The 19,454-nt window shown below is 59.8% G+C and overlaps 1 protein-coding gene across 1 annotated transcript; it reads left to right on the top strand.

Moving 5' to 3' along the window:
* Nucleotides 1-1,377: 1,377 nt before the first annotated feature.
* On the top strand, nt 1,378-18,622 carry RPS6KA4 (ribosomal protein S6 kinase A4). Its single transcript, XM_074957860.1, has 17 exons — nt 1,378-1,552; nt 3,898-3,969; nt 4,248-4,466; nt 5,489-5,604; nt 6,472-6,579; nt 6,966-7,046; nt 7,505-7,608; nt 8,372-8,522; nt 9,116-9,277; nt 9,891-10,016; nt 10,191-10,324; nt 10,748-10,841; nt 11,077-11,247; nt 11,524-11,715; nt 16,504-16,663; nt 17,909-18,072; nt 18,401-18,622. Exons 1-17 carry the CDS (start codon nt 1,504-1,506, stop codon nt 18,605-18,607), a joined length of 2,310 nt encoding a protein of 769 aa, XP_074813961.1. The 5' UTR covers nt 1,378-1,503; the 3' UTR covers nt 18,608-18,622.
* The last annotated feature ends 832 nt before the right edge of the window (nt 18,623-19,454 follow it).

Below are 19,454 nucleotides of genomic sequence, written 5' to 3'. Positions count from 1 at the left end.
AACTGACCCCCCTTCTGCACTACATCCCCCCCACCAGCTCTGCACCTCCCACTCTGCACTACCTCCCCTTCCTTCGCACTACATCCCCTGCTCTGCACCACCTCCCTCACCAGCTCTGTACCCGCTGCTCTGCACTACCCCCCGACCTCCGCACTGCACCCCCCACTCTGCACCACCTCCTGACTGCATCCCCTGCTCTGCACCACCTCCCCCACCTCCCCACTGCACCCCAACCTGCTCTGCATCACCTCCCCACTACACCCCCCACTCTGTACCTCTTTCCCACTACACCCCCCCACTCTGCACCACCTCCCCTGCCTCCCCACTGCATCCCTCCACCAGCTCCACCCCCCCCCGCCCCGCTCTGTTCCACACCTCCACCCCCAACCGAATCCCTCTATGGGGCAGGCAGGTGGGGGAATCCAAGTTTGCGGGGGAGCTCACATTGGGATCCTACCCTTTTCAGGTTTGTCCATGGGAGGGGGGTGCAGGAGGGTCCTCAGGAAGGTGTGTGTGGACCTTGGGGGGGGTCTGTTGGTTCTGCCCTTGGTCAAGGGATTTGGGATCTTGGGGGATTCCCTATGGAGGGTGCGGGGGGATCTGTCGGTCCCTCCCCAGGGCTGGGGGTGCAGGATCTTGGGGGGTTCCCTATAGGGAGTGTGGGGGGTCAGTTGGTCCCTCCCCAGGACAGGGGGTGTGGGATCCTAGGGGATTTCCTGGGGGGGGTGTGCAGGGAGCATGTCCTCAGGGAAGTGTATGGGGAGGTCTCTCTCTACCTTCCTGGGGCAGGGGGTATGGGAACCAAGGGGTTCCCTATGGGGGTTGGGAGGTCCACAGCAAGTGTGGAGTCGGTCTGTCCCTCCCCAGAGTTGGGCGGCATAGAGGGGCCTGTCAGTCCTTTCCTGGGGTGGGGCAGGATCCATGGGGGTTCCCTATGGGATGCAGGGGGGTCCAAAGGAGTACAGGATCTGGGGGTTCCCTATGGCGGTGCAGGGGGTCCCCTGTGGACGGGTGTGTCCGGTCCCTACCCAGGGTCTGGGTGGCAGGAGGGGTGGGGCGTTATCACTGGGTCACCTGTGGGGTGATTTGTCTGGGGTGAGGGACCTGAGGGGGGGGTCGTCTATTGGTCGCTCCCCGGGGAGGGGATGCGGGATCACTATGGGGGGTGAAGGGGGTCTGTCGGTCCCTCCCTGGGGCAGGATCAGAGGGGTTCCTTATGGGGATCTGGGGGTCCCCGGGGGGTGTGGATCCTGGGGTGGGGGTCCTGTGGCGTGCGGGGGGGGTCCGTCTGTTCCTTCCCTGGCGGGGGTGCGGGACCGTGGGCCCCCGGAGGCGCGGGGGGTCTGTCGGTCCCTCCCCGGGGCGGTCCCTGCGCTCAGCTCCCCGCTCGCTGTCACATTCCTGCCGCCTGAGTCAGGCCCGGAGGCGGCGGCGGCACCAGGAAGCGCCGGGCCTGGGCCATGTAACCGAGCCGAGCCGAGCAGATCCCGGCCCGGCGCGGCCATGGGGGACGGGGCAGAGGAGGAGACGGTGGAGCTGCCGCTCACGGACGGTACTGGGCGGGGAGCGGGCGGGGAGGGGGGCACCGTGTCGGGGTGCAGGGGGCCTGGAGGGCTTGGTGCGCAGGTTAGGGGCCGTTCCTGGTCTCGGGGGAAGGAGGGCAGGTCCCGGGAGCAGCGGAGGATGGGGGGGGGGGTGTGCTGCAGTGCCGGGGTGCAGGGAGAAGGCGGGGGTGGCGGGTGCAGTTCCGGGGTGCAGGGAGTCGGGTGCAGTGCCGGGGTGCAGGGAGAAGGCGGGGGTGGCGGGTGCAGTGCCGGGGTGCAGGGAGTCGGGTGCAGTGCCGGGGTGCAGGGAGAAGGAGGCGGTGGCGGGTGCAGTGCCGGGGTGCAGGGAGAAGGAGGCGGTGGCGGGTGCAATGTGGCGGGTGCAGGGAGAAGGCGGGGGTGGCGGGTGCGGTGCCGGGGTGCAGGGAGAAGGGGGGGTGCAGTCCAGACGTGCAGAGAGTCAGGTTCAGTGCTAGAGTACAGGGAGAAAGAGGGGGTGGCGGGGTGCATGGAGGAGAGTGCAGTGTTGGGGTGCAGGGAGAAGGAGGGGGTGGTGAGTGCAGTTCAGGGGCGCAGGGGGCCATTGGTTTGAACTGTGCATGTCCCCTGGGACCTTTGGGGGTGCAGGGCCCCTGGTGGCAGTTGTTAGGGGTAGGGTGGCTATTCAGGGAGAAGAAGTGCAGAGCCATGGGGAGGTGGCCCTGCCCCTCTTCTCCCTACAGACCTATCACACCCCCCATCAGTGCAGGCTCAGCCCCGTGGGTGGGCAGCAGCAACAGGGGAGCGGGGGTGGGGATTAGTCATTGCACCCCCCTTCCCCAGGGACTGGCAGCTTGGAGGGCTCACGAGCTGGAGGCGTATGAGACACAGCCTGCTGGGGCCGTGGGGGTGGCCAGGGACATGGGCAATAAGGCCGGGTGCTACCTGGGTGTGTGTGAGACATGGACAGAGGGATAGGGCCTGCTTGGGGGATGGATGCTAGCCGGGGTGTGTGTGACACAGGCAATGGGGTAGGGGCTGCATCGAGGGCAGGCTGCCTCACCCACCCAAAGCTGGGCACTGGGCTCTCATCCACCACTGGTGCCAGACTCATGCCTAACCTGCCCCGAGCTGGGTCCTGCTGCAAGAAAGGTCACACTGCCTGCCTGGGCGCTAGGGTCTCTTGCATGGCAGCCCCCGGGTGATGCTTGTTTAAACCCATGGGAAGCCCCTGTCCCGAGTGGGTGGGGGATGGACAGGGGGCACTCACCATTCTGGGCTCGGGCAGCCTCCCATCCGGAGTCCTGGAGCCTTTGCAATGGAGGAGAGAGCGAGAGTGGTGGTGCCAGGTGGCCATCCTGGTACCTGCCACTCAGTGCCAGCTGAGTAGGCTCACATGGGCGGATTGGGACCTCCCAGGACATGTGAGGGGTTGAGGGGAAGGAGCAGAAGCCTCCTTCTAGCTGCCAGGAACTTGGAGGGGCAGGGTAGTACACCCGCAGCCCTGTGGGGAACCTGGGGGAGGGGGACAGGTATGGTGGGGGGATGTAGGGAGATCTGGCCAGAGTTGGCGGGGTGTTGTTAAGCAGGTGATCTCATCCCAAGCTCCTCCCAGCTGCAGGCTTCCTGTTTCCCCACTGCACCCTGAACTCTATGTGTCCCCCTTCACAGGAGGTTGTGGGGTGCCCCTCACCTTGCCATCCCTATGGGTGGAAGGTGATGTCTCTCTGGGCACTTCATACCCCTGCCCTCCACATTTGCCACCAGACCTAGATGCCCCCTCGATCCTGGGAACCCTCTTTGGGGCAGAGGAAAGTGGCATCCAGGATTCCCACTAGGCAGCACCACAGGGATGTGGGGGGATGAGTCAGTGTCTCCACCTGGAAATGGAGGGGTGATCCCCCCAATTCACCCCACCCTGGCTTGGTCCCAGGGTGTCTGTGGGGATGGGAGTTGCTGGGCCTGGGCCCAGGCCGGCCCAGCCCCTTGGCACCAAAGCCTGCTGTGAGTCACCAGCAGGAAACGGGGGCTCCTCCTCACTGCACCCTGACCCCACCCATCCCTGGGGGAGAGGCTGAGGCAGAGGGTGGGGGCTGAGGTGCAGCAGGATGCGGGGGTAAGGCTGGGACATTTAGTGGGGGATGGGCCTGAGCTGGGTGTGGGCATAGGTGGGGGTTTGGGATGAGGTGAGAAGACAAGGCAGGGAGTATGGGCCTGCGGCATGGGATGAGGGAGTGAGGTGTGTGGACCTGTGGGCTGGGATAGTGTGGGAGGAGGTGAAGGGCAACGTTTGTGGTGAGCAGGTGGGGAAGGGTGGCACGGGGCCCCAGGCTGGCTTTGACCCCCCATCCACATAATCTTGTCTCTGTGGCAGCAAACCTGACTGGCCATGAAGAGAAGGTTGGCATGGAGAACTTTGAACTGCTCAAGGTGCTGGGAACTGGAGGTGAGTGGGGGACACTGGGGGGCTGTGCCATGGAGAGGGGCACTGGAGGTGCACTGGGGGGCTGTGACCCCATTCCTCCTCCCAATGGGATGGCGCCCTGCCCATCAATCCCCTTTCCCCCCAGCCTGTAGGAAGGTCCCCTGCTTCCCTGAGTCTGCTGCTCCCATCCCCACTTCCTGGGTCCCATCGTCTCCCCAGTCTCCTGGGATCCTCCTGATGTCCCCCTCTGGGCTCCCAGCCTACAGGAAGATCCTCTGATGGCCCTTTGTATCCCCCAGCCTACGGAAAAGTGTTCCTGGTGCGCAAGATGACAGGCCACGATATGGGGAAGCTGTATGCCATGAAAGTGCTGCGCAAGGCTGCCATTGTGCAGAAGGCCAAGACCACGGAGCACACACGCACTGAGCGGGCCGTGCTGGAGCATGTGCGGGCATCGCCCTTCCTAGTGACCCTGCACTATGCCTTCCAGACTGGCTCCAAGCTGCACCTCATCCTGGGTATGGGGGACCCCTGGGAGGGGGCAGGGGAGGGTGGGATGCTGGGACCCAGGGGATGGGATGTGGCAGATGCCAGGGTGCAGAGTGGATCCAAAGGAATGGGGAGGGTAGGACAATGGGACCCAGCATGTGGGGGAGCAGGGAGGCTCTAGGGTGGGGCAGTAGGTGGAGCTGGAGAAAGACCAGTGTTGTTTTCCACAGCAATATTCGATGAAAACAGAGGGGGAAATGGTTTTTGCCTAACTTTTCCAGGGGAAAATTTTCAAGTTTTTCAGCAGGAATTAAAAAACGGAACTATTATGATAGAGAAGTACTGCTGCCATGTCTGATGGGAGTTGTAGTTCAGATACCTCGCACTCCTATCCTTTATGTACAGTGCAGCCTGGTTGGACTACATCTCCCATGGTGCACCAAGCCATGGGCTTCTGACACACCACTTAGTGTCTCCAAATAGGGGGAAACTATGATGCATTATGGGAGATGTAGTCTGTCCAGGGAGCTTAGCCTATAGAGGAGAATGGGGTGTATGAGGCAGCTGACCTACAGCTCCCATGAGGAGCTCAAGCCACTCAGCAAGGGGAGGCTGTGGTGCATTGTGGGAGATGTGGTTCAACCAGGGAACTTGGTGTACAGCGGAGAATGAGCATGTGAGGCACCCAAACAACATCTCCCAGGATGCACCACAACCAGGGGCTCATGACACTACCACTGCTGGGGGGAGAGGGCCAGGACTATGGTGCATCATGGGAGATGTATGGTGCATCATTTGTTTTTTTGATAAAAAATCAAAAATTTCTGCCAGACACAGGCTTTTGGGGAAAATTTCCCTTTTAACCCCACCACCTCCCCAAGTTTTCCTGGGGGAGAGGCAGTGAGGGTGGAGTGATAGGGGAGGCATACGGCACCCTCCCGTGCCATGGGGTGTGAGGGAATCCAGACCAAACTGAGAGGGGCCGGGGAGGGGACTGGCTGTGGGTGCTGGGTTCTCACTCCCTGTCCTCCCCCACCCCCCGGCCCTGCAGACTACGTGAGTGGGGGGGAGCTCTTCACCCATCTGTACCAGCGCGACCATTTCACGGAGGAGGAGGTGCGGATCTATGCCGGGGAGATCGTGCTGGCACTGGAGCATCTGCACAAGGTGGGGGGATATGCCTAGGGGATGGGACAGGAGGGAGCAGAAGGGGCATCCACTTTCCAGGGGGTGCATGTTCTGGGAGGATGGGAAATATCTGGAGAGGATACTCCAGAGACCAGGTAGACTGTTCTGCTATGGAGGGGCTCTGAGGGGCCATGCCACAGGGAATACGGGGGGTGCTGTCCTGTACAGAGTTCCTTGGAGGCTCTTGGTCTGTGCGCATGGGCTATGTGAGTGTTGTCCTGTAGGGAGTTCCTAGGGGGCTCTTGGACCATGCTGCAGGTGCTATGTGGGTGCTGTGCTGTAGGGGTTCCTGGGGGGCTCTCGGGCCGTGCTGCAGGGGCTATGGCGGTCCTGTCCTGTCGGGGTTCCTGGGGGATTGTCGGGCCGTGCCACAGGGGCTATGGGGTTTCTGTCCTGTAGGGGTTCCTGGGGGGCTCTTGGGCCATGCCGCAGGGGCTATGGGGGTGCTGTCCTGTAGGGGTTCCTGGGGCCCTCTTGGTGCCATGGGGGTTCTGTCCTGTTAGGGGTCTCTGGGGGGCTCTCGAGCCGTGACATAGGTTCTATGAGGTTGCTGTCCTGCAGGGGTTCCTGGGGGGCTCTCCGTCCATGCCACAGGGTCTATGGGGGTGCTCTCCTGTAGGGGTTCCTGGGGCCTCTCGGTGCCATGGGGGCTATGGGGGTTCTGTCCTGTAGGAGTTCCTGGGGGGCTCTTGGGCCATGCCATGGGGACTATGGGTGTGCTGTCCTGTAGGCGTTCTTGGAGGATGGCACTCCAGGTTGGAGGGGCACTGAGGAGCCATGTTGCGGTTGGATGTGGGGGATGCAGACTTTGGGGAATGCCTGTTCTGAGCCTGTGCTCATCTGCAGCTGGGCATCATCTACCGGGATGTGAAGCTGGAGAACATCCTGCTGGACAGCGAAGGGCACGTGGTGCTCACTGACTTCGGCCTCAGCAAGGAGTTCCTCACCGAGGAGGTCAGACACCCACACCCTGCCCCCGATGATCCCCCCCATAGCCTCCCCTGGGGACCTCAATATCCTGCCCCTGGGGACTCCTCCCCCATCCCCTCACCCTGCCCACTGGGAATCCCCCAATATCCTTCCCCTAGAGAGCCCCCCCATTCTGCCTCCAGAAATTTGCCCCTCCCCACAGGGATCTCTCTGCCTTCACTCTGTGCCCCTCCCCCATCTTTCTGATGAAAAGCAGGGAACAGAGAGTCTCTTTGCTTCCCAAGGGGGTGTCTCTTTGCTCTGCCCCCTCCACCGGTCACTGGTGTTTGGCAGCCTCTCTTCCTTGTGGGGGCTCCATAGCGGGGACCTTGGCACTGAGCCCCCACATTCTTCTCACCCCTCTCCCACAGAAAGATCGCACCTTCTCCTTCTGTGGCACCATCGAGTACATGGCCCCCGAGATCATCCGCAGCAAGTCAGGGCATGGCAAGGTGAGTTGGGGGGGGGGTTGGGGGAAGGGCGTAATGAATGGGAGGGCATGGTGGGGGAGAGGGGCATGACGAGGGAGCCAGGGGTTCCATAGGGGGCATAGTGATGTGGGAGAAGGGGGTGGGAGAAGTGAGGGGCATGGCAAGATGAGGGGAGTGGGAGGAAAGGCATGGCTGGGGGGGGTACAGTAAGGTTGGAGGGAGTGGCAAAGAGCAGTGAGGGAGCAGGAGGGGGGTGAATTGAGCAGCGGGAGAGCTGGGTTTGGCAGGCAAATGGGTGGCTGGCTGGCAGGGTGTATCAGCCTGTCACTCCCACCCCAGCAGCAGTGTCAGGAGGGTTGGGGGGGGGCTGTCTACTTGGGGGAGGGTGTCATTCCAGGTTCACTGCCCCCTCCCCAGCAGTGGGAGGTGGGGTCAGTCTTGGGGGGTTCCTGGCTCATCACCACCCCTCTCCCCCACAGTCTGTTGACTGGTGGAGCCTGGGGATCCTCATGTTTGAGCTGCTGACGGGGGCCTCGCCCTTTACACTGGAGGGGGAGAAGAACACGCAGGCCGAGGTGTCCAGGTGAGGGGGCTGCTGGGTAATGGGGTGCAGGGAGGGGGATTGTCAGGAGTCAGGGGGATAATGTGGAGGGGGGTTTGGAGAGGCTGCTGGGTAATGGGGCGTGGGTAGGGGGGATTGGCAGGGGCTGCTTGGTAACGGGGGGCAGGGAGGGGGATTGGCAGGGGCATCTGGGTAATGGGGGGATTGGCAGGGGCTGCCAGGTAATGGGGCAGGGAGGGTGTTGGCTGGGTAATGGGGGATGGGGAGGGCGGATTGGCAGGGGCTGCTGGGTAATGGGGGGTGGGGAGCAGGGATTGGCAGGGGCAGCTGGGTAACAGGGGGCAGGGAGGGCGTTGGCTGGGTAACGGGGGGCAGGAAGGGGGATTGGCAGGGGCAGCTGGGTAACGGGGGGATTGGCAGGGGCTGCCGGGTAACGGGGCAGGGAGGGCGTTCGCTGGGTAACGGGATGGGGAGGGGGGATTGGCAGGGGCGGCTGGGTAACGGGGGGCAGGGAGGGTGTTGGCTGGGTAACGGGGGATGGGGAGGGGGGATTGACAGGGGTAACGGGGGGCGGGGAGCAGGGATTGGTGGGGCGGCTGGGAAATGGGGGGTAGAGGGGGCTTGGCAGGGGCTGCTGGGTAATGGGAGGTGGGGAGCGGGGATTGGCAGGGGCTGCTGGGTAATGGGAGGTGGGGAAGGGGGCTTGGCAGGGGCGGCCGGGTAATGGGGGGCAGGGAGGGGGCTTGGCAGGGGCTGCTGGGTAACGGAGCTGTCTGTGCCACAGACGCATCCTCAAGTGCCAGCCCCCGTTCCCAACTGTCATTGGCCCCGTGGCACGCGACCTGCTGCAGAAGCTGCTGTGCAAGGACCCCAAGAAACGCCTGGGCTCGGGGCCCAGTGGGGCCCAGGACATCAAGGAGCACCCCTTTTTCAAGGTGAGGGGGGAGAGGGACACCCTCACCCTGACCACAGCCCACTCACATGTGGCTCGAGACCCTCAGCAGGGCTCCCACCACCTGGGCACAACCCCCTTTCCCAGCAGGGTCCCCCAAGTGCAGCCCCCTCGGGTAGGGATCCTGGCCTCCTCCCCACAGCTCCTACACCCCGGGCAGGGACCCCCTCACGTTTACCCCCTTGCCCCAGGAGAGGCCCTACGTAGAGCCCCCTCACCTACTGCCCCTGTCACCAGGGCCCCCTGACCACGTCCCCCCCCCCATCGCTTACGTCGGCCAGGGATCCCCACACAGCCCTTGCACACCTGGGAAAGAGCCTCGTGTGCACCCCCAGCCATGGTGCCCTCCAGTCCCCCCTGGCAGGTCTCCCCACCCACAACATGCAGCTCCCCACCAGCCACACACACAGCTCCCCGTGGACATGGCTAGCGCCCCACATCCTAGAGGTGGTCTTGGAGTGAGACCCAGTGCGCCCCCCCTCCCAGCTAGGCTCTGGCCCTGTGCTGGACCCTCCCCCGCATTAGACCCCTTTCCCCACTCACCTCCCCCTCACGCTGACCCTCATGTTCCCCTAGGGCCTGGACTGGGTGGAATTGGCCGCGCGGCGGGTGAAGGCTCCGTTCAAACCCATCGTCCGCAGCGAGCTGGACGTGCGCAACTTTGCCGAGGAGTTCACCCGCCTGGAGCCCGTGTACTCGCCCGCCGGGACCCCACCCAACCTGGACCGCGTCTTCCAGGTGAGAGACACATGCCCCCTGCTGGGGTCCCCCAGCTTCCTGTGCGCTCGCCTGCTGGAACCCTCCCATCCTGGACTGACTCTTCCCAGGTTCCCCCAACCCCCCCGCTTCGGGTGTACTTGTCCATGGGAGGGCCCCCCCCCAACCTGGACCACGTTTTCAGATGAGCCCCCCGCTGAGGTTTCCCCAACACCCACCCTCTCATTTGCTCACCCATCAGCACCCCCCCTCCCAAACCTGGACCACGTCTTCCAGGTGAGTCCCTCGCTGATGTTCCCCCAACATCCGCCCTCTCGTATGCTCACCCATCACCACCCCCCAACCTGGACCAGGTCTTCCAGGTGAGACCCCTGCCCTGCTATCCCCTTCCCCTGCCAGCTTCATGCGTGTGGCCGCTGAGCTCTGTGCCCTGGCAGAGGGCACTGGTTCCTGAATCCCCTGCTCTCACTGACAAGAGTGGGGGTGCTCTCTGGTGTGTGTGTGTGGAATCTCCTGCACCCACCAGACCCACGAGGGGCTGGGGGGGGTCTCCTTTGGGTGCTGTAGCCATGGAGATGTCTGCAGGCTCCCTGCCACCGCCCCAGTCTTGTCTCTCCCTCCCACCTTCTTTCAGGGCTACTCCTTCATCGCTCCTTCCATCCTGTTCAACCACAATGCCATCACCACGGATGTGCTGGAGCTGGCGCTGAGTGGGGAGCGCCCGGGCAGTGCTGCCGTGGCACGCAGTGCCATGATGAAGGTAGGGGAGGCCCCTGAGTGACTGGGGCTTGACGGGAGTGGCAGGGGCTGCTGGGTAATTGGTGAGGGAGGGGCCTTAGCGGGAGCAGGATTCCTCATCAGGGTCCCTGTGGGGAGAAGGGGGGATCCCTCTGCAGCAGTGGGCACCGCTGATGCTCCCCACTTTCTTCCCCAGGACTCTCCGTTCTTCCAGCTCTATGACCTGGACCTGAAGGAGGCAGCCCTGGGCGAGGGGAGCTTCTCGGTGTGTCGCCGATGCCAGCAGCACCAGGGTGGCACCGAGTTCGCAGTCAAGATCATCAGCAAGAGGTGGGGGTGCTCCCCCAGCAACCCCCCCATGCTCCAGCTGCTATGGCAACCAACCCCCCCACTCCCATGGGAACACCCTCACTCCTGCTCCTATAACAACTCTCGAGATGCCTCCTCAGACTCACCCCTCACTCCGGACTTTGCCCCCACCATCGCTGACCCCCCAGGCTCTCCATTGTCCTCCATCACCCTTTATGGGACCCTCCCAACACCTCCAGATTCCCCCCTTCAGCCACCAGACACCCCCCTCACCCTTCCCTGCTGCCTTCCCCACCCCCCATCATCTCCCTTCCCCGAACACTCCTCCCACCCCCTTGCTGTCCCCTTTCCCCACAACTACCTCCCCCGGGTCCTTCCATTCCCGCATCCTGCAGTGCAGTTCTCCGGAGCCTCAGCTAACGTCTCCCTCCCTGCTGCCCCCAGGATGGAGGTGAACACCCAGAGGGAGGTGATGGCTTTGCAGCTGTGTGAGTCTCACCCCAACATCGTCAAACTACACGAGGTTCATCACGACCAGGTACCCCCTTCCCCGTCAGCACTCCCTGGGACTAGCACTCCCCTTCTTCCCTGGGCATCAACAGCCCCCATGCCCCACCCTAGAGGTGGCTGCATCTCAGTGCTGGGCGAGGGATCCTTGTGAAACTAGCCCCTGTACCCCACCCCAGAGGCAGCTGCATCTTAGTGGGGGCAGTGTCTCTGTGTTGCGGGATCCCCCTCTGCTCAGTGACACCCCCCCCCTTCTCCCCGGGCAGTATCACACGTACCTGGTGATGGAGCTGCTGCGGGGGGGTGAGCTCCTTGACCGCATCAAGAAGAAGCAGCATTTCAGCGAGTCAGAGGCCAGTCAGATCATGCGCAGCCTGGTGTCAGCTGTCAGCTTCATGCATGATGTCGGCGTGGTGCACCGGGACCTCAAACCTGAGGTATGGGGGGAATGGGAAGGCAGGGCCTCAGGAGATTGGGTGCATGACTAGGGTAAAATGTTGGGGGATCAGGGCCTTGGGGGATTGGGGTGTAGGGCCTGGAGGACCATGGAATTGGGGTGCAGGGCCTTGGGTTTTGTGGTGTGGCGCTTGGGAGATTTGGGAATAGGGGTGTGGGGTCTGGGCGATTGGGATCCTGGGGTTTTGGGGTACGGGCCCTGGGGGTGGGTGCTCTGCCCCAGGAGCTCAAGGCCCCATCCTCCTGCTGTTCCCCAGAACATCCTGTATGCTGATGAGTCAGAGGGTGCCCCAGTGAAGGTGATTGACTTCGGCTTTGCCCGCCTGCGCCCCTCGGGCTCACAGCCCATGCAGACGCCTTGCTTCACGCTGCAATATGCCGCTCCCGAACTCTTCACTGACGAGGGCTATGATGAGTCCTGCGACCTCTGGAGCCTCGGTGTCATCCTGGTACGCATACGGGGGAGGCCAGCATTGAGTACAAAAGCACCCCAGATCCCTACAGGGAGGGAGCATTATGATCCCAGGGCTCTGGAAGGGTCCCAGTCTTCCCACTGCTGCTGTATAAGCACTGTGCGCTCCACCCCAGAGGTGAATGATTTCAGCAGGACTGAACAATGTAACCACATGGTGGCGCTCCTCCTGCCCTGCCTGCCCATGGAGTCCTATGGGGAGGAGGGGAAGTGCTGACAGCTTTGTTCCATGTCCTGCTGCCTGAGCAAGTCTGGCTTCCTGCCCTCCAGAGGAGAGGACGGATAAAGGCGTTTGACTCCAGGGTCAGGGTGGGAGATCCTTTTGGGATCCAGGAAGTGGGCGGGCGAAACCTGTCCACTGCTAAAGGATCCCCACCCAGCCTAAGAGAATCATAGAATCATAGAATATCAGGGTTGGAAGGGACCTCAGGAGGTCATCTAGTCCAACCCCCTGCTCAAAGCAGGACCAATCCCCAATTAAATCATCCCAGCCAGGGCTTTGTCAAGCCTGACCTTAAAAACTTCTAAGGAAGGAGATTCTACCACCTCCCTAGGTAACGCATTCCAGTGTTTCACCACCCTCCTAGTGAAAAAGTTTTTCCTAATATCCAACCTAAACCTCCCCCACTGCAACTTGAGACCATTACTCCTTGTCCTGTCATCTTCTACCACTGAGAATAGTCTAGAACCATCCTCTTTGGAACCACCTCTCAGGTAGTTGAAAGCAGCTATCAAATCCCCCCTCATTCTTCTCTTCTGCAGACTAAACAATCCCAGTTCCCTCAGCCTCTCCTCATAAGTCATGTGTTCCAGACCCCTAATCATTTTTGTTGCCCTTCGCTGGAGACTCTCCAATTTATCCACATCCTTCTTGTAGTGTGGGGCCCAAAACTGGACACAGTACTCCAGATGAGGCCTCACCAATGTTGAATAGAGGGGAACGATCACGTCCCTCAATCTGCTCGCTATGCCCCTACTTATACATCCCAAAATGCCATTGGCCTTCTTAGCAACAAGGGCACACTGCTGACTCATATCCAGCTTCTCGTCCACTGTAACCCCTAGGTCCTTTTCCGCAGAACTGCTGCGTAGCCATTCGGTCCCTAGTCTGTAGCTGTGCATTGGGTTCTTCCGTCCTAAGTGCAGGACCCTGCATTTATCCTTATTGAACCTCATCAGGTTTCTTTTGGCCCAATCCTCCAATTTGTCCAGGTCCCTCTGTATCCTATCTCTGCCCTCCAACGTATCTACCACTCCTCCCAGTTTAGTATCATCCGCAAATTTGCTAAGAGTGCAATCCACACCATCCTCCAGATCATTTATGAAGATATTGAACAAAACCGGCCCCAGGACCGACCCCTGGGGCACTCCACTTGACACCGGCTGCCAACTAGACATGGAGCCATTGATCACTACCCGTTGAGCCCGACAATCTAGCCAACTTTCTACCCACCTTACAGTACATTCATCCAGCCCATACTTCTTTAACTTGCTGACAAGAATACTGTGGGAGACCGTGTCAAAAGCTTTGCTAAAGTCAAGAAACAATACATCCACTGCTTTCCCTTCATCCACAGAATCAGTAATCTCATCATAGAAGGCGATTAGATTAGTCAGGCATGACCTTCCCTTGGTGAATCCATGCTGACTTCCTGATCACTTTACTCTCATGTAAGTGCTTCAGGATTGATTCCTTGAGGACCTGCTCCATGATTTTTCTGGGGACTGAGGTGAGGCTGACCAGCCTGTAGTTCCCAGGATCCTCCTTCTTCCCTTTTTTAAAGATTGGCACTACATTAGCCTTTTTCCAGTCATCTGGAACTTCCCCCGTTCGCCATGAGTTTTCAAAGATAATGGCCAATGGCTCTGCAATCACATCTGCCAATTCCTTTAGCACTCTCGGAGGCAAATCTTCCGGCCCCATGGACTTGTGCACGTCCAGCTTTTCTAAATAGTCCCTAACCACCTCTTTCTCCACAGAGGGCTGGCCATCTACTCCCCATGTTGCGATGCCCAGCGCAGCAGTCTGGGAGCTGTCCTTGTTAGTGAAGACAGAGGCAAAAAAAGCATTGAGCACATTAGCTTTTTCCACATCCTCTGTCACTAGGTTGCCTCCCTCATTCAGTAAGGGGCCCACACTTTCCTTGGCTTTCTTCTTGTTGCCAACATACCTGAAGAAACCCTTCTTGTTACTCTTGACATCTCTTGCTAGCTGCAGCTCCAGGTGCGATTTGGCCCTCCTGATTTCATTCCATTGCCCGAGCAATATTTTTATACTCTTCCCTGGTCATATGTCCAACCTTCCACTTCTTGTAAGCTTCTTTTTTTATGTTTAAGATCTGCTAGGATTTCACCATTAAGCCAAGCTGGTCGCCTGCCATATTTACTATTCTTTCGACTCATCGGAATGGTTTGTCCCTGTAACCTCAACAGGGATTCCTTGAAATACAGCCAGCTCTCCTGGACTCCTTTCCCCTTCATGTTAGTCCCCCAGGGGATCTTACCCATCTGCTCCCTGAGGGAGTCAAAGTCTGCTTTCCTGAAGTCCAGGGTCCGTATCCTGCTGTTTACCTTTCTTCCCTGTGTCAGGATCCTGAACTCGACCATCTCATGGTCACTGCCTCCCAGATTCCCATCCACTTTTGCTTCCCCCACTAAATCTTCCCTGTTTGTGAGCAGGAGGTCAAGAAAAGCTCCCCCCCTAGTTGGCTCGTCTAGCACTTGCACCAGAAAATTGTCCCCTACGCTTTCCAAAAACTTCGTGGATTGTCTATGCACCGCTGTATTGCTCTCCCAGCAAATATCAGGAAAATTAAAGTCACCCATGAGAACCAGGGCGTGCGATCTAGTAGCTTCTGTGAGTTGCCGGAAGAAAGCCTCATCCACCTCATCCCCCTGATCCGGTGGTCTATAGCAGACTCCCACCACTACATCACTCTTGTTGCTCACACTTCTAAACTTAATCCAGAGACACTCAGGTTTTTCTGCAGTTCCGTACCGGAGCTCTGAGCAGTCATACTGCTCCCTTACATACAGTGCTACTCCCCCACCTTTTCTGCCCTGCCTGTCCTTCCTGAACAGTTTATAACCATCCATGACAGTACTCCAGTCATCCACTCACTTGGTGAGTTATCCCACCAAGTCTCTGTTATTCCAATCACGTCATAATTCCCTGACATCACCAGGACCTCCAGTTCTCCCTGCTTGTTTCCAAGGCTTTGTGCATTCGTATAAAAGCACTTGAGAGAACCTGCTGATGGCCCTCATTCTCAGTATGAGGCAGGAGCCCTCCCCTCACAGACGTTCCTGCCTGTCCTTCCTCCCAGTATCCCGTTTTCCCACTTACCTCAGGGCTTTGGTCTCCTTCCCCCGGTGAACCTAGTTTAAAGCCCTCCTTACTAAGTTAGCTAGGGGGATCCACAGGACCTGGATACCAAATGAATCCGGGGGACAACTAATGAAATAACAGGGACAGGAGTGCGGTCAAAGGGTCAAACGAAGGGAACCGGACGGGGACACCGAGCAGAGAACCCCGGACAGCGCCCACTGCTCCTCGAAGGTGTCAAGGGAGTCAGTGGACGCCGCCCAGAGGAACTCTGCCCGGATACGTGAACGGACCGAGGATCGGAAATAGGCCCCACAGTCACAGGAGACTCCATCGGCCAACCTCCTCACTCTGGTTTTATAGATGGCCATTTTAGCTAGGGCCAGGAGGAGGTTGACCAGGAGATCCCGTGACTTTGTGGGGCCACGGATAGGTGAGAGGAGGAAATAAAGGGTTAATCCTCCCCTCCCACTGGGGTCAAAGAATAGGCTCCCAAGGCTCGACTTTGGCTCCGCCCACAATTATAATCCTGTCCACACATGGAGGCCCCCCTCTTCTCCCACCACTCCTGGGAACGGCATCAGGCCCCCCTGGGCTTCTCTGAGGAATTCCTTTGCTTGGGGAGGGGAGGGGGGTCCTGTGAGACACCCACAGCCCCACAGCATGGGGTTGGCAGGGCCCCCCAGATCAGTGAGGCTGGGATTGAACATCCCATTGGGACACCCAGGGCAGCTCCCCTCTCTCTGAGTGATGGGCACAGGCTCTTGGCAGACTCAGGCAGACACCTCTGTGTCAGTTACAGTGAGGGAGCTCCTCCTCTCCCCCTCCCCCCCAGCGATTGGCTCAGGCTCTCCGCAGACTCAGGCTGGGATCTCACATTTTCCAGGTTTTCCCCCAAACCATGATGCCTAGAAACTGATTTTTTTAGAACAGAAGCTGCCGCTCTGCCGCAGTCACGTGACTCCAAGAGCTGGTGCACCGAGCACGGGGCCGTTAGTGCCAAGCCCGACACCCACCCCGACTCTGAAGTAACAGTACCGTATCCTGAAGAGCTGTTAGGCCTTGAGGGGTGTTAGTGAGGGTGTGTTGCCTGGTGGGGCTACTCCAGGGCAAGGGGAAGGGAAATGCCTAAAAGCAGAAGTCTCTACTGGGGAGTCCCTGTGTCTCAGCCACTTCCACAATCTCGGTTCCTCTCTGAGCCATTAGAATGGAAAAAGCAAATGCTCAGCCCTGCGCCATGCTTGTGGGTTGGCGGTGTCTGGGGCTGTGGGATCACCCCCTTCCCAGGGGAAGGGCTGGGTCCCCAGTATGGGGGAGGGGATTTGGAGGGGCTGGGGGATCACTCCCCTTGGGGTAGCTTGCTGATATTTGCCCTGAGTCAGCTTCACCCAGACTGTCTGGTAACACCCCCACTCCACTGTCTCTCCCCCCACCCCCCAGTACACCATGCTGTCCGGACAGGTGCCTTTCCAGAGCAGCCAGGAGGGCGGCGCGTTAACCCATGCGGCTGAGATCATGCACAAGATCAAGGAGGGGCAGTTCTCACTGGAGGGCGAGGCCTGGAGGGGGGTCTCCGAGGAGGCCAAAGAGCTGGTCAGAGGTGAGGAGTGTGGCATGAAATAAAGGGTCAATATATAGGACTCTGTTCCAAGCGCTGGGGGAGTGGGAATCTGTGGGTCTGGTGTATCCCTCACCCCACCTCAGATGGAAGGGGTGCTGTGGGGCTTAGGAAACCCCTTTCCCAAGAGGTGGGGGAGGTGGCATGTGTGAATCTGGGAATTTCATGTAATAGCTTTGTATTAAGTTTCTGTATCATTGTGGGCCAGTGATTATGTAACTTCCATGGGGGAGGGGGAACCACAGCCCTCCAGGATCAAAGAATAGCGGGGGCGGGGCAGGGGTCATTAGGCAAATTCACTCACCCCAGAGAGGTCCCTCCCCCTGGAGAGGCTGCAAAGATTGGTTCAGATGGGATTCTCCAGAGACCAACAGACCAAGAGGAGACATTTGGATAAATAGCCCGAGTTTAAACGGACTCGGAGCTGCTTTATGATCCAGCAAGTGGGCAGACCTTTCCGTCCGAGGGGGGGCCCAATCCTTCCTGGGAAGGGTTGGAAGCACAGGTGCCAACTTTTCCCGGTGCTGGTGGGTGCTCGCGCCCCCTGGCCCCGCCCTGACTCCACCCCTGCCCCGCCCCCATTCTAACCCCTTTCCCAAAGTCCTCACCCCAACCCCGCCCCCTCCATGCCCCATTGGACCCCTCCCCAAATCCCTGCCTCCTCCCTGAGCGTGCCACATTCCCCCTTCTCCCCCCTCCCTCCCTACTTCCCTCCCAGCACTTGCCGCCTCAAAACAGCTGTTTTGAGGTGCAAGCGCTGGGAGCCAGGAGGAGAAGCAGGACACGCTTCTCAGGGGCGCTCAGGGGAGGAGGCGGAGCGGAGGTGGAGGTGAGCTGGGGCGGGGTGCTGCCAGTGGGTGCAGAGCACCCACCAATTTTTCCCCATAGGTGTTCCAGCCCCGGAGCACCCACGGAGTCGGCGCCTGTGGTTGGAAGGACTTTAGCCTGCTGAGGCCCCGGTTAGACAGGCTCTCTGTGAAGCCTTTAGCAGGGGGTAGGAACTGTCATATGCTTTCACCTTTAGAATAAATATGCTTGCTTAGAAAGAGCTGTGCCATAATTGGGACTGCTGGCAATCGCAGCTGGTCACAGATATGGCCATCACTGTCACAGTATGTGGGGCTGGGGTATTGCTCCCCCCAGGGGAAGGGCTGGTGAAGTGCCATCCTGCTCATGCCAACCCCCACATCACTAAGCCATGGGTGTGTTCTCCTTCCCCTGCTCCAGGGCTGCTGACTGTGGACCCTTCCAAGCGGCTGAAGATGTCGACATTGCGCTACAGCGAGTGGCTGCAGGATGGCAGTGCCCTCTCCTCCACCCCGCTCATGACCCCCGACATCCTGGAGTCCTCAGGGCCCGCCGTGCGCTCAGGGGTCAACGCTGCCTTCATGGTGAGGGGGGGTCTGGCGCATGGCCATGAGAGAGCGAGGGTGGTGGTGGAGGAGGAGGCAGCCTTGGTTGGGGGCCAGGGGACTGGCTGAGTCTCCCTCATGTTGGGACTGGCTCTTAGGCAGGGGCGTGGGGATGGGTTGAGGCTTTGGGGGAGGATAGTGTCAGGCAGGAAGAGGTGAGGGTCTGAATAGGTTGGGTGGGGATGGGAAATAGGCCATATGGGGTGGGGGTGGTGGCAGGGGGGGAACAGACCAGGTCAGGGAGAAGTTTGGCGGGTGAATCTCTGGGTCTCATCCTGTCCCCTACCCCCAATATCTTGCCCTCCAGGCCTTCAACAAGGGCAAGCGCGAGGGCTTCTTCCTGAAGAGTGTGGAGAACGCCCCCCTAGCCAAGCGCCGCAAGCTCAAGATGTCGAGCACAGGGGCCGAGGCGCGGCGCAGCTCCTCGTCGTCCTCCTCTGGCTCCTCCTCAGCACTCCCCACCCGGCCCCCGCGCCCCAAACCACCTGGCCGCCGCCACAACCCCCCCTCGTAGCGCCTGTGGGGCAGGGATGGGGGGCTATTTATTGTCTCTGTTGCTTGTGGGGGAGAATGTGGGCGGGTATCTCATTTGGGGTTTTTTAGGGGGGGATGAGCCTCTTTTGGGGGCATTCTGCCCCCCCCCCCCATGTGGACACATTTTTTCATTCATCTTGTTTTTGTTTTTTTCATTTTGATTTAAACCTGGAGGTTGCCCTGTGTATGTCTGGGGGTCATAGGGGGTTGTCTCAGTGTGACAGAAATGTGAAGTCCCCCAGGAGCTAAAGTGGGAATGGTCTTTGGGTTGACAGGAAAGTGGGGCAGCCCTGGGGTGATTATGGGTGGTGTTCTGTGGGGCAGGTGTGGGGGCCATAGGGCAAGGAGGTGTCTCTGGGGTGGATGCACATATCTGTGGAGCAGTTCTAAGAGACATACCCTCCTTGGCTTCCAGGTCAGACTAGGGTCCATTTCTGCCACCGACAGTTCAGGGTTGCCCCACCCCACCCCATGGAAGACTGTACCCACTGTTGCAGAAGAAGGGGCAGCTGTTCCCTACAGGGGAGGGAGATCCTGTGAGTACTGCCACCGCCACCCCTTAAGATCTGAGGGCAGGTCCCTTCAGCCAGGTTCTGGGGCTGGAATGAAAGTCAGACCGGTAGGGTCGCCTTAGTGCAGCCAAAGAGAGGGTGGGGGGTGCTGGATCTATATTTTATTTCTTTTAATCCTTTCTTTTGGGGGGGGGGGGGGCGGGCAGGTGGCATAGGGCACCATCTCCTCTCCGGGCTGCATGCTGGTGGAGAGCCTGGAACAGGGGGCCAGACCCAGGTGATGTGTCAACCAATGTCTTCCTCCATCTCCCAGGG

The sequence above is a fragment of the Natator depressus genome, chromosome 7, assembly GCF_965152275.1.
Source record: "Natator depressus isolate rNatDep1 chromosome 7, rNatDep2.hap1, whole genome shotgun sequence".
Lineage (NCBI taxonomy): Eukaryota > Metazoa > Chordata > Testudines > Cheloniidae > Natator > Natator depressus.
This window is presented reverse-complemented; position numbering and strand designations above follow the sequence as displayed.